At 41.9% G+C, this 14,617-nt stretch overlaps 1 protein-coding gene across 4 annotated transcripts in view; it reads right to left on the bottom strand.

Moving 5' to 3' along the window:
* Positions 1–14,617, bottom strand: part of RHOT1 (ras homolog family member T1) — a 55,796-nt gene that overhangs the window by 39,090 nt on the left and 2,089 nt on the right. For all 4 annotated transcript variants that reach the window (XM_082212483.1, XM_082212485.1, XM_082212484.1 and 1 more), the window contains exons 2-4: positions 6,839–6,897; positions 5,240–5,321; positions 1,439–1,482 (exon numbers count right to left, since the gene is read on the bottom strand). In XM_082212483.1, the coding sequence (XP_082068609.1) occupies positions 1,439–1,482; positions 5,240–5,321; positions 6,839–6,897 (185 nt within the window). The remainder of the gene's footprint in view (positions 1–1,438; positions 1,483–5,239; positions 5,322–6,838; positions 6,898–14,617) is intronic.

The raw sequence follows: 14,617 nt of genomic DNA, 5'->3' as shown, positions 1-14,617 counted from the left end.
CGTATCCTATGCCACATGGGGTGTGTCCCAAACCTTGGGAGCAATGGTGTGTGCAGGCAGTGAGAAAATTCTGCTCACAGCTCATTGGATCCAAGCCAATATGCTGACGTGGTAAAAAAAATGGAAAACGCCAAAGATTACTTCTTGCAGGGCTCTGGCTTGTAGGCTGGAAAAGCATTTTTTTTAAAAAAATAAAAGATAGAGCTTTGAGGACTTGACTTGATCCAACAGCTGGCCTCAATCAAGGCATTTCAGTTTTCAGCCTAGACACAGCCAACGTGATGTTCCCCAGATATTGCTGGAATATAACTCCTGCCAGCCCTAGCTTGTATGGCCAATGTTGTTGGCTATCTTGAAGGCCCCACGTTGGTTACCAATGATCTAACCCAGGGGTCTGCAACCCACAGCTCTGGAGCCGCATGTGGCTCTTTTACACCTTTGCCGCGGCTCCGGGGTGGATACTAGCAAGGGGAGGAGGCGCATTGTGCGCCCCAACACTCCCCACTGTGGTGTACGCTGGTCACTGCATTGAAAGGGGGCATGTACGCTGGTCACTGTTTTGAAGGGGAGTGAAGAACACACACACACACACAAAGGTAACTTGTTAATTTAACGTTTATTTCTATGAGGAGGAGTAATTCTGAGGGGTCAAACAAAGAAATAATTAAAAAGTGACAAAAAAGTTATTTTTATAATGACGAGTTTTGCGGCTCCCAGGTTTTTTTTCTTCGGAAATGGGTCCAAGTGGCTCTTTTTGTCTTAAAGGTTGCAGACCCCTGATCTAACCCAATGGCCGGAGATAGTGAAGGAGAGCATTTTACAGTCTGAGGCAGGGGTCAGCAAACTTTTTCAGCAGGGGGCCGGTCCACTGTCCCTCAGACCTTGTGGGGGGCCGGACTATATTTTGAAAAAAGAAGAACGAATTCCTATGCCCCACAAATAACCCGGAGATGCATTTGAGATAAAAGCACACATTCTACTCATGTAAAAACACCAGAAAGACCCCACAAATAACCCAGAGATGCATTTTAAATAAAAGGACACATTCCACTCATGTAAAAACACGCTGATTCCCGGACAGTCCACGGGCCGGATTTAGAAGGCGACTGGGCCAGATCTGGCCCCCGGGCCTTAGTTTGCCTACCCATGGTCTGAGGGTTTGCAAGGTAACTAGATCATTCTCTGCAGAAATCAACTTGTGCAATCTTATGAACATTACACCACACATATACAAAAAAACAAAATAAACATCAGTCACCTGTTATTTTACAGGCTGCACCAATTCCCCACACCTGTGCTCAGAGAGCTATGCCCTTGAATGACTCCAGAACAAATTAAAGCTAGTCTAGTCTTTCTTAGGGTGATATAATTTCACCCTGACACTGTTTTACAAGGCATAAAACAAAGCATTTTGGCGCAAAAGGCACATTTGACTCACTTGTGATATTTCATTATGGAGCTGTTCGTCACTTTGTTCGGATTCTGTGTGAAACAAGAGAAGTTTGGTTATTGTTCGTTTGCTCTGTGATGGTGATGATTCAATAAATGAAGTATATGAAAACTGCTAATGAAGTGGATAAGCATTTGCCAACCGGAATCAAGTTTTCAGCTAAAAATACATTCTGTCTAAAGCTGACACATTCACCTTTCTTAAAAAGTTTTATATCGCCTCCAGCAGATACCATCATTTCCTCAGGCCTTCTTTAATCAAAGACCAGGTTTCTTACATTTTTTTTTCCTTTAGTAGTTTTCACAATGTTTGTGGCTACATTATGCAAGAGGATTTTTTCAGAAAGTAACAGCAATTTTACTACTGTTTTCCAACACAGCCATGAACATATGTGAATTTATGACAGTTTTACTATTTAAAATGTGCATGTTTTATCTCACAGCTTCATTGCACTGGTAAAATAAAGACTTGGGTGCACTCTTCCTGCGTGGTTTCGTCCAAAAACGTGGAAATATCCTTGGCTACATGCTCTTTAGCCTTCAGCTCCCAAGGGAAATCACATGGAAGTGGAAAATAATTTAGATGAGAATGAAAAGTATATACTGTCATTAGGAAAGAATGTCACAGAGAAAAGAATTCTTGCAGCACAGTCTCCAAAGCAGTTTCTAAGATGTCTTTTCCTGAATACCATCTTAAGAGGAATGCTGATACAGATGGGGAAGAATCGCCTGTTTTTCTTGCTTGAACAAGGCACTGAGTTCCATACAAGAAATATGTAAAATAACTAAGCAAGTATTAGACTTCACCCCAGAATTGGCCCTACTAAACATCTTCCAAGACAACAATGCCCACTTACACCACAAAGAACTCATAACCCACCTACTTTCAGCAGCCAGAAACATCATAACCAGACACTGGAGAGACCTGTCAGGAGTAAGCATGGACCAATGGTACCAAATAGTATGGGAAACAGCCCTGCTAGAAAAATTAACTAATAAACTGAAACTGACACGGGGACAAACAGAAGAAGACACCTTCACTCCCCTTTATCACATACACAGCCCAACAGGACAATGACAACAATCCACCAACAGCATACAAATCAATATGGCTAACCTGATCCAAAACACCCACCCACCCCACTCACACACGAAAACAAAGATCACCACAGCCAATCACAAACAATCACACCCTAGGCCAACCCCAACCTCTCTCACCACCAAAGGAACACAAGTGAACAACACAAGCACGCTGACACCAAACTCTACATACATTAAGCATAATAGAAACACCGCTACCCCACCCCACCCCCATCCACCTCCCCTCCCTCCACCCCCTTTCTTTCTTTTTCTTTTTTCCCCTCTTCTCCCCCTAATGCCTCAACAAATGATATGGATTTGTAAAAATGTTACATGGAAAAAAAATCTATGAGGCATTACACTTACACTGTAAAACAAGAAAACCCTTAATAAAATATTTTAAAAAAACAAAAACAAGGCACTGAGTTTTGGAAATGAAGTGTACAGTGGAACCTCGGGTTGCGGACATAATCTGTGACAGAGGCACGTCCGCAACCAGCAGCATTCACATCCTGAAGCGCCGCGTCTGCGCCAGTGCAATTTGGGGCTTCTACGCATGCACAAAGTACAATTTAGCGCTTCTGCACATGTGGCGAAACCCGGAAGTAACCTGTTCCGGTACTTCCGGGTTTCCCGTGGTCCGCAACCCGAAAACACATAACTTGAAGCGTTCGTAACACGAGGTATGACCCTATAGGAAAGACAACCGAAAACTTTACAAGTTCAAGAAAACTGTCAGGCAAAAGCTCTGTTTGCATGGTTAACTGGAACAAGTTTGGGAACTGGGGTTTGCAAAGCCATAGCTTTAAGGCATCTCAGTTAGTCCTACACAATCCTGGCCAGGCTTTAAGCCTCACACTGGGGCCCCAAGTACTGCTGTGGGTGGTGACACAGAAACTTGTGATTATCTATAGCAGGGCTATACCTTTAAAACTAGCTAACCACAGTGCTTGAGAACACTTCCACATTTAGCCAGATAATGAATTTTAGCTATAGCCAAAAAGTTATTCCATTCCATTTACATATATATAGCTGGCCCTCCTTGACAACAAGGGAGAGCGTAAAGCTAGTCCTTGATGATGGTATTCTGTATGTGCACCTCAACTTTCATTCTGATGTTTCCATGGAGGGATCATGCTGCTTTGAATTTCGCATCAACCTCCACACTTTTCAGAACCTGCTAAATTTCATTTTTATCCATCTCTATTCAATAGTTACTGGAGTACAAATGATCCTACAAATGGAATGCCAAAACACTTAAGCTAAACGCAAGGGCTTGCTTCACTCAGATAAAAAGGAAGGGTGGAAATCCTGCTAAGATGGCTGAGAGCTGAACTGCTCCAGATTTTTTCCATAAATTCTCTCACTTCAAACACTCCCGTGATGAGACAATATAGTTGTCAGAGCACTGCTAGAATGGAAACACTGTGCGGTATCCAAAGAACATGTTCGTCTTGGGCAATGTAACTTTTATCTCCTGCATCCACCTATATCTGTTCCCAGGGTTCTTCCAAACCTCAAGAGCAGATTTGAGGAGGGTGTGCCAGGCTGTTGCGCTAGTGAAAATCCTTGCGCTGATGTAACGAGTTAGTTGGATACCACCCACTTCTCTCAATAAAGCACAAGGGTTTACAGTGCATGTACAAATAGGAAGCACTGCTATTCAACCAATTAAAAACACACACTTGCTTTACTCCAAGTATTTGGCAGAAGCTAATGTAGTTCTGCACCTAGCCAGATGTACATTAAATCCATCTTAAATACCAGGTGACTTGGTAGCTGCAGGCAGGCAGAGAAGCAGCCAGGCACTCTATACCTGGAAGATACTCTAAGAGTTACCAGGAGCCTTCTCAGCAATCTTCCTGCCCAAGATCTTCCATCTCAACTACCGCATGACTACAGGCAGCTTCCAAAGAGCACAAACCATATTTCAGGGTATCTAAGCAGCTACTTCCATTTATGTAACAACAACAACAAGAATAATTTTTGAACTGTCTTCCAAACACATTTCAAAGAGATTTATAAAAACAGCTAAGAGAGTTTTAAAACCAGTAAAAAACACAACTAAATATGGGTTTAATAACAATACAAAATGTACACCTAAGCTAGGTATTTTTTCATACATCTGAATAAAGGCCTTTTAGCCCCTGGCTAAAACATTGAGCATTTTCCATCTGTTGGGTTATATGGGTGTTAATAAGGAAAAAAGTGCTGTTTGCGGGGATCATGGGAGTGTTTGGAATACAGTGGTACCTCGCAAGACGAAAAACGCGCAAGACGAAAGAGTTTTCCGTTTTTTGAGTCGTTCCACAAGACGAATTTCCCTATGGGCTTGCTTCGCAAGACGAAACGTCTTGCGAGTTTGTTTCCTTTTTCTTAAAGCCGCTAATAGCCGCTAATAGCCGTGCTTCGCAAGACGAAAAAACCGCGAGACGAAGAGACTCGCAGAACGGATTAATTTCGTCTTGCGAGGCACCACTGTATTAGTTTATCAGTGGAAGGATGCATGAACTATAGAGGCAGGGAGCCTATGTCCTATTTTATGTATTGATAGGCAGAGGAAGTTTCTTGGTTCTTTAGTTCTCTGTCTTGTAAATGTACTTTTCACCATCTTCCTTTATAGTGTCAGTCAATTATATTGTGATCTCTCTCTCCCCCCCCTCCACCAGCTTTTTATTTTATAAATCTGTCAAATCATCAGATCCATTACCTGAATAATCCACTATATGGGTTGGCACTCTCTCTGGGGTAACATCAGCTGGAATGGTGATTTCTTCTGCTCGTGGAGGAACCTGCATTTGTGAAAAAGAAGCATTCTTGAAACTAGCCCAAATGCCAAAGAAAACTTGATAAATACAATCAGAAACCTTTGAAGGAAATGGAAATTTAGCTAACATATTTCAGATCCTTAACACTTGCATGGTTTTACGGCCTCCATCAAGGAAATTCCAAGCCCTTGCATATTTTGCCAAAGCCAAGTTTTGAAATTGAACACTTTGTAATAAATAGTCCAATATATTTTAAATTAATTTCATGGTTTCTATACATAAACTTCAGCTATGAATCAGTTTGAAGTATTTTTGCTATGTATCTCCCTGATCAATGAATGAACGTCACATTAAACAGGATTGAGCTATGAAATACCACTAAATATTTAGCATATTGGCTGATGTCCTCAATAGTCTGGAATAAACAACAGGATGGATCACATTAATGCTATTCTCAGACTAGTCAGTGACTTTGCCAAGTCTTTCACCATCTCTGTAAATTACCATTAATTTATTATTTACAGAATTTATATACTGCCCTTCTTTTGAAGAAATCTCAGGGTGCTGTACAAGAAAATATCAGAACAAAAACACATTAAAACAACAAAGTATGATACTTTTTTATAAAAAAAAATCACATCAGCAACCCCCATCCATGATAGCAAAAACCAGTCAATAAAAATCATCACTAAAAGCTGGGTAGTGAAAGTTCAGCAAATGCTTGGGTGAACTGGCGCTCATTCAACCCAGCATGCTGACAGATTTTATCCTAATGGGAATTATACTAGTATCACCGTGCAGGCTGGTGAATGAAATCGATTGCCAAAGCCAGCAGTCAAACAATCAACTTGAAATGCATAAAACAGTAGCAGTGCACCCTAATGGCATAAAGTCCTTTGCATTTTATTTTGCTTTGTGTTTGCAAACATCCTTCCGACAGCTACTGATCTTTATTAAAACATATTTTAATACCTATGTTAGAGTTTTAGGTGTTTGCAGAGGAGAGAGAAGAAAAGCAGAGTTGGGTCTGGGTATCTGACTGACTAACAGAGCTTATGGAAGCTGACATTTTTGCCCTATCCTCAGCGCTTCTCAAACAACCTTCCCCTTGTGACTGGGAAGGGCTGCGGCACAGGGGGAGATGGCAAAAAAAGGAGGCAGAGTCTGTTCACATCACCATCCGTGAGTGGAGCTGAAAGTGTCTCTGCCTCGTTTTCTGCCACCTGCCCCTTACCTGTTCAGTCTTCCATGCCAACTCCCCCCTCATCAACAAAGTTCATCTGCCGCTTGGGGGAAATGTCAGCTTCTGCCACAACTGTGTTGTGTGGACAGATCTCCAGTTTCAATCCTTCAGATTCCATAAAAACAATAACTGCATAATGCATTGTTTGATTTTATGATTTTTCTACTTCTTTTATGGGACTTTAAAAAAACAACACTTTTCCTAATGGAATTATCATGCAAACTGTTTATGAAACTGCAAAATGCCCGGAGGATGCTGTTGCTCGGGAAATACAGAGATACCTAAAATAAACACATACCTCTTCGGGAAATTCTTCACTGACAAGAGACATAATAAGTGACGTCTTCCCAACTCTGGCTGTGAAATTTGAACACACACAAATTAGCAGAGGATATCCATAACCACACATCTTATTTTGGCAGAAGGCCAGAGTGACATGAAGTTTTATTTGAGCTGACCAGCAACAAATCTGTAGTGTAGAGATGCCCTGCTTGAAGAAAAGATTCTTCTTCTTTTTAAGTGACAGATACAAAAATAAAATGAACAAGGGGCATGGATGATTTCTAGGTGCCTTAGCACAATTCACATAAACAGAGCATCACATGGGAAAGAAAGAAACATTCCTGCTTGAGTATAAAGCAAGCACTACTCTGTCAAGAACAAAACCCTCGCATTCCCTGAGTTCTGAGTTTAATTTAACAATTGACAAATTAGAGTTTGTCTTACTGAGTGACTATTTTGAAGTCTACTTGGCTTCAGGGATAGTGACCAGCCCTGTCTTCAGGTTTGCAGAAGTTAAATTTTGCCTGCTTCAACAACTAGAGAATGAAGTAAATGGCTTTTCAATGAAGGGCAAATTATTACATTTTGGTGCAAAGTTAAACTTTAACAATAAGCAGTACCAAATCTGAACAAATCCTGTGAGAAATACACCAGGGTAAGCATGCAGAATTTTGACTCTTTTTAGAACGTGACAGTAAGGCAGATACTTGGAAAGCCCTTGAGATGTCACAATGCACATTTCAAGGCAAAGACTTCCACACAACCTGGACAGGATGAGTCCCAGTTTCTGGATATCTAACAGGGCTGTGAACATAACTGGTTCTGTAGCATTTTGCACAAGCAGAGAAAGGGCAAAATGTGGCTTGGGTGCAGAATTCAGCTTTCTCAGCATCTCAATCTTCATTTGATGAAATGGCGGAGTGTGTGGGGGGGGGAGACAACTTGTATTTTAGTCTCTGAGTTTCCAAGATAAGCTTGAAAGTATGTGGATACCACCTGACGAAGTCTCAGAAGGCAAAGGGGTTCTAAAATACGCTTTCCAGTGGTGGGGCTTCAATGCCCTGGATAGCTCATTCTTTCTCCAGCTAAAAGCAGAGGTATTAATTGGAAATTGGAAATTAAGAATCATGCTAACCAAGGCATTGTGCAGCTTGCATAATTTGCACAATCCAAACAAGTAACAGAATTCAGATTTCTTGGTGTATTACAGGCATACCTCATGTTGCGTTAGGTTCATGCTGCTTCTTTTCAGCTTGCGAGCGTGGCAAACCCGGAAGTCTATACTTCCGGGTTTCGCCGCATGTGCAGAAGCGTTCTGTGCACTTCGCGCATGCACAGAAGCACCGCTCTAGTTGCGGACTTTTCGGGGTGTGAACGGCACCCCGGAACGGATCGTGTTGGCAACTAGAGGTACCACTGTATTACTAGTTTTTGTTCTAAGTGTAGGAAACACAGTGATAGTTAGAAGGCACAGACAACTCCATGGCCCATTTGACCTTTATATGATTTCTATAAAGGTACCCCTGCCCGAAGGCCAGTCTTGCCAGACTCTAGGGTTGTGCGCCCATCCCACTTAAGAGGCTGGGGGCCAGCACTGTCCGCAGACACTTCCAGGTCACGTGGCCTGCGTGACAAGCTGCATCTGGCGAGCCAGCACAGCACACGGAAACGGCGTTTACCTTCCCGCTAGTAAGCGGTTCCTATTTATCTACTTGCACCCGGGGGTGCTTTCGAACTGCTAGGTTGGCAGGCGCTGGGACTGAGCAATGGGAGCGCACCCCGCCGCAGGGATTCGAATCGCCGACCTTACGATCGGCAAGTCCTAGGCACTGAGGTTTTACCCACAGCGCCACCCGCGTCCCAATGATTTCTATACTTTTAACTTAATCTTAATTTTTAAGACAACAAATATTTGGAGCTTCATAATACTTTTGGGTGGCACTGTGGGTTAAACCACAGAGCCTAGGGCTTGCTGATCGGAAAGTCGGCAGTTCGAATCCCCGCAACGGGGTGAGCTCCCTTTGCTCGGTCCCTGCTCCTGCCAACCTAGAAGTTTGAAAGCACATCAAAGTGCAAGTAGATAAATAGGTACCACTCCGGCGGAAAGGTAAACAGCATTTCCATGCGCTGCTCTGGTTTGCCAGAAGTGGCTTAGTCATGCTGGCCACATGACCCAGAAGCTGTACGCCGGCTCCCTCGGTCAATAAAATGAGATGAGCGCTGCAACCCCCGAGTCGTCCGCGACTGGACCTAATGGTCAGGGGTCCCTTTACCTTTAATACTTTCGGGAGTAATATCTTTGTACAGTATGGACTGTCTCCTCTAAAGAATCTTGTGCAATTCTTCTCTGTTACCAACATTTATCCTCTCTGTGTGATATTTGGCCAGAAGACTACAGCACGTGCCTCTCAGCTGATGCTGCCTTTCAAGTTTAAATAAAAGCTTCTTTCAGCAAAATCTTCACAATGAATTTTGGCATCAATTACATTATGTTTTGGAATTGGCTAGGATCACAGTATCAGGGATAGTTAGGTAGTTAATTATATCCTGGCACAAAGTACTATTGAACCAAGTATTAGGTTACAAAAATCACCACAAAATCAACTCACAGTAATTCATAAATTTTCAATATAGAATTATGAAAATCCAACAACACAGAGATTTGCCTGAAACCTCCCATTCCAGCTGTCCTTACTGCTGGCAAATGCAGTGCTATGCCTTTGAGGCATCTTCTCCTCCATTGTTTCACAGCAGGGATGGGAAACCTGTGTTGGACTCCATCAGCCCCACCCAGCAAGCCCACTAGTCAGGGATGATGGGAGTTGTAGTCCAACAATATTTGGAGGCTTACAAATTCCACATCCTTTCTTTAAAGGCATTACTCTGCCTCCAACCCTGTTCACACAGCTTTTACCACCTCGGGTCTCCAATAAAGATCTGCCCTGCTGCTTCTTAACCATTTCTACCCCCCTTTCCTAAAATCTGATCCTCTCTCTCTTCAGGCATGGGGAATGCCCCTGCTTCTCACACTACTGCCTAATCCGCTCTCCTTCCTTCAGCAATGTCAGTCTCCTTCAGAGCTACAGCTTCTCAAATTTCTTTCAATTATATTCCTAGACACCCATTAGGACCCAGCCGTTAGATCCCCAGACAAGTAAGGCAGCTAGCTTCTCAAGTACTTATTCAGTCAGGGCAGCACATTATTCTTGTCAGAAACACTATGAGGACGAGTAGATTTTGTGCCAGGCCTAGGAAATGTGCCATGTTTCTGGAACACATTTGATTTGATCCATGTTTTAATAAGGATGCTCTAATAAAAAGGCTGCATTAATTTTAAAAAAGGTGAAGTAGAACAGAAAAATGGTAGACTATCGGAAAAAAAGAAAGGTCAGCTTTAAATTTGCAAACGTGAGCTATAAGTTGGGAATAGAGAGCTTTCTTCACAAATCCGTAGTTCCTTACAGTATTTTGAACAAGGAGCAACAGAGACTGTACATAACAAGCAGTGTCAGCAACCCAGATATATGAGCTAAGGGCCAAATGGTTCCTTAAGCCAGGGTTACAGTTGCCAAAACAGAACGCCTAGTTGCCATTTAGGAGCTAGATGCCTCAAATTTGCATTTTTCAATATGGCTTTTTGGTTCCTGAAATTAATTCTGATTGTGCAGATAAAATATAACATACAGGATGTGTTGCTAGTGTGTGAAAACAGTCCAGATCCAAGGTTCCCCAGGCATGCATCTTCACTTGGTTGCAAAGTGGCAGATAGTCAGGTGTAAAATATGCCTGGCCTATTTTGAACGCTGGTAAAAAGACTTGCAGAGACGTGGGTGGTGCTGTGGGTTAAACCACTGAGCCTAGGACTTGCCAATCAGAAGGCGATTCGAATCCCCGCGATGGGGTGAGCTCCCGTTGCTCGGTCCCTGCTCCTGCCAACCTAGCAGTTCGAAACCACATCAAAGTGCTAGTAGATAATTAGGTACCGCTCCGGCGAAAAGGTAAATGGTGTTTCCGTGCGCTGCTCTGGTTTGCCAGAAGCGGCTTAGTCATGCTGGCCACATGACGCGGAAGCTGTACGCCTGCTCCCTCGGCCAGTAAAGCGAGATGAGCGCCACAACCCCAGAGTCGGCCACGACTGGACCTAACCGTCAGGGGTCCCTTTACCTTTTAACAATACTTGCAGGATGAGGTCTTCAGCTAAACTTTTACTACTCCCTTTTTGGGCCCAACTCCCTTTATATTGGTAGAATTTACTGTTTCTATAAATGCTATTTCAACAAAATCCAGCAACGTGCAAAAGTTAAGCAAATGCAGCATGTAGTCATGATGCCTTGGTGCGAATTTTATGGAGTTCACCAACAATGCTATGTATCACAGCTGCAAAAATAAACTCAGCCTCAACTATAGCTATTAGAGAATACTGGAAAAGTAGGAGAACCACCAGGATACAAAATAATATGTACACTTAGGCCAAGTGCACAAGAGTCTACCAGATGGGAGTTGGCCACAGAAGCTTCTGTTTTATGTAGAAAGCCTCTAGGCTCTCACACACAGACCCCAAAAGACCAAATTTAACCCCCTCCAGTCATGATCTGGCAAACGTGAAGGGCAGAAGGGTACAGAGTGAGATGTGCTTCAGTAGGGGAAAGAAGGCAACTGAATGGCTCTCCCCTCCCCAAAAAAATGTTTTAGCTGTCCTGCCCAAAAGGTGTTCAGGTGTTGAGGATGAATTACAAGCAGTACTTAACAAGACTTCTGCTATTCTAACTGTTGTCCCCCCCACCAATGATTTTTTATACAAAACCTGTTGCTGCTGGGGGGGTCTCTTGGTGTTTGTTTTCTCAAAAGCAGACTCATATAGGACATTATCCCCTGTGTAGAAAGTGCTTCTTTAGCCTTTATGCCGGATTTGGAGAAGGTTTAAGCGCTTGCAACATTAGGCAAACACAGTTTGTCTATGTTGCATAATGCATCATTTTTTATTTGGTTCAGAATGCTTCCCTGTGGTTTTGGGGAAATGAGGGAGAGGATGAAAGCAAAGCAAGGGATAATTGAGGCAATCCTCCTGTGCGGATATATGCCACCAGTTTTAATTCAGGTGATCTTTTATGGCTGTTACTTTGGGACACTTTTGTCTACGCATGAAGAGCTCCAGAACTACTTCTTAAACCTGGACTGAGAATTTGCTTGTTTGAATCTATTTTAACTCTGGGGCAACAGCTTTATATATACCAATTAGTGTTACACCTCAGAACTTTATGGCGGTGTGGTATTTAACCTACTTTCTGTGTTTTCATGTACGGCAGAGAAGCCTGCTTCATCACACCACTTAAAATAGCATTCTGGAGTTTTCCTGCAAATTACTGAAGTTTAATGGCCATCTTGTTCTCCCTTCCCCCCACCAAAACAAAGACTTTATTGCCAAAAAAGAAGTAAGAGAAGGTCCCTGAAATGAAAACATGGTGCAAGTCAGGGGGCCGGAACTCATTCAGACAGAGGTTTCTCTCCTTAGCACAGGTTACAGAGATGTGAGGTAAGGTTTGTTTGTTTTTTAAAGGTTCAGTATGAAAACAGGAATAAGTTCCTGAAAAACCATACGTATTGTAGACAGACAGCACCACCCACGGCAACCCCATAACTGCTCCTATCTGTAATGCACTGCAGGTGAATACAGGGCCAATACTGGCTGAACACCATAGAAGTTATATGCTATGCAAGGGTCCAATGTGCTGAAAGTGCATATGATCCGTCCAGAGTGCTATCTGCAGAATTCTTACTTGTGACCTTACAGGATGAATATGATAGATAACTGCTACTATCTTAACAGGAGATTCAAAATGATTTTTAATATATGGCACCTTTGCTCGGACCTCTAAAAAGGGTCACCCTGCTGCTAGAAATAATCACACTATTCATTTTGTATCTGATAGCCAAAACTGTTACTGTAGGATGTTAAAACTCCTTACAATGGGAAAACAGTAGCTAAGAGATGGGCAAGTTCCTCTTGATGTCAGTTTTGTATTAATAATAACAACAATTTATACCCCACCCATCTGGCTGGGTTTCCCCAGCCACTCTGGGCGGCTTCCAACAGAATATTAAAAACACGATAAAACATCAAACATTAAAAACTACCCATCTTTAACAGTGCAAACATACTTCTACTTATTTCAATCACAATGCAAAAAACCGGTGTCCCTGCAAATCTGAATTAGTAATATAGCTAAATACCTCAATTTCAGTAATAATCTTAATTTTATTACTTGTGCATCTCCCATTTGACTGGATTGCCCCAGCCACTCTGGGCAGCTTCCAACAAATCTAAAAGCATAATAAAACAACAGACATAAAAAAACTTCTCTATCCAGGAAACAGTAATAGTGAAATAAAGAATTAGTCGGCTTAATACCACACACAACCAGTAAATCTCAGTTCCTTTTCCATTTCAAAATCCCATTGCCTTTAAACTAAGTAAAGTTATCCCATAACTGTCTGCCATAAACACCAGGGATTGAATCCAATGGTGCCTTTGGGGGGGTGGAACAGACTCTGGCTCCCTTCCACACTGCAATCTTAAAATCTTTTCTGGAGGGTTGTGAGCCACTGCTTCCAACCCACTGCAGATTCTTTGAAATGAAACCCGTACATTAAAGTCTCACTTAGAGAAAGGTTGCTTGTACATTTATATGACGGCAAGTTTATTTGTTCAAAACTTTTAACTAGCTACAACTGCACTGAAATTGGAAAAAAAATCTGTTTTCTAGACGGAAGGGTATTATAATGCCCTTCTCAAGATATGCAATACACACACTTTTTGGCAAGGCAGACTTTAATCCTCAAGCAAAAACCAAAGAGCAGCTGTAAGAAAATAATATGATGCCTGGTTTGACTGAATCCAAAAGTGAGAACATAGACTCATTATATCTGTACAATGATGCCAGAACTCATTTTAAGTAAATGTCATGTTCTACATAAAGCAGCATATAGTTTAATAATAATAATAATTGGAACACACCCACAGCCCTTTCACAATCTTAAAACGCCAACTATCTTCAGCTTACTGAACTCTGCATCTCTGCTTCTACTGGTCAAGAAGCAGTGCAAGATTATTTTGAGCTATACTTACATTTTTATCTTGAGTCTGCAGAATAGGGTGTAATATGCATTCAAATAAATAAATATCCAGTAAAGTCAACTCAGAATCTAAGTTATCTTCAGTATGAGTACAGGTTGTTTCCATTAAAAATGATAAAAACAAGTTATATTTAAATGCAGTGTGGGCATATGGAGAGCTGGAGGAAAGAGGTAGAATGTACTGCATGTCCTACATATTATTCAAAAGGGGAAAATCATATCAAAAGATATACCTGCTTATTGCAGAAGTGCAAGTTTTGACTTTTCCATGGTACAACTTACGGTAATGTGTTATGGAAATCCAGCATAACTGGAATCCACAGCAGAATATAAACGTGAGCATGTATACTGCAGGCCATTACATATCTACAAATCCCACACATGATCACAGTAGGAGAGCTCTAAGGAGCACTCCAAACTTTACAATTCAAGAATAATTCTACAAATAACAATGCGATTTGAAGGCAATACTGCCTGATATTAGTCCCTCAAATCAAATTTCAGGAATGAATTCACAATCAAAGGCAATACATCCACCCACACCCTGGTCTCATTAATATACAGAACAGTGCCAGACATGTTTATTTCCTGGAAAACATGCAGAGGATTGTAGATAAAGTCCTATATATTTGTGCCATTTTTTACTTTCCCAATATCCTTC

The sequence above is a fragment of the Podarcis vaucheri genome (genome assembly GCF_965113315.1).
Source record: "Podarcis vaucheri genome assembly, chromosome: 2".
Classification (NCBI taxonomy): Eukaryota; Metazoa; Chordata; class Lepidosauria; order Squamata; family Lacertidae; genus Podarcis; species Podarcis vaucheri.
The sequence above is the reverse complement of the archived record's forward strand: the minus strand, read 5'-3'. Positions and strand labels throughout refer to the sequence as shown.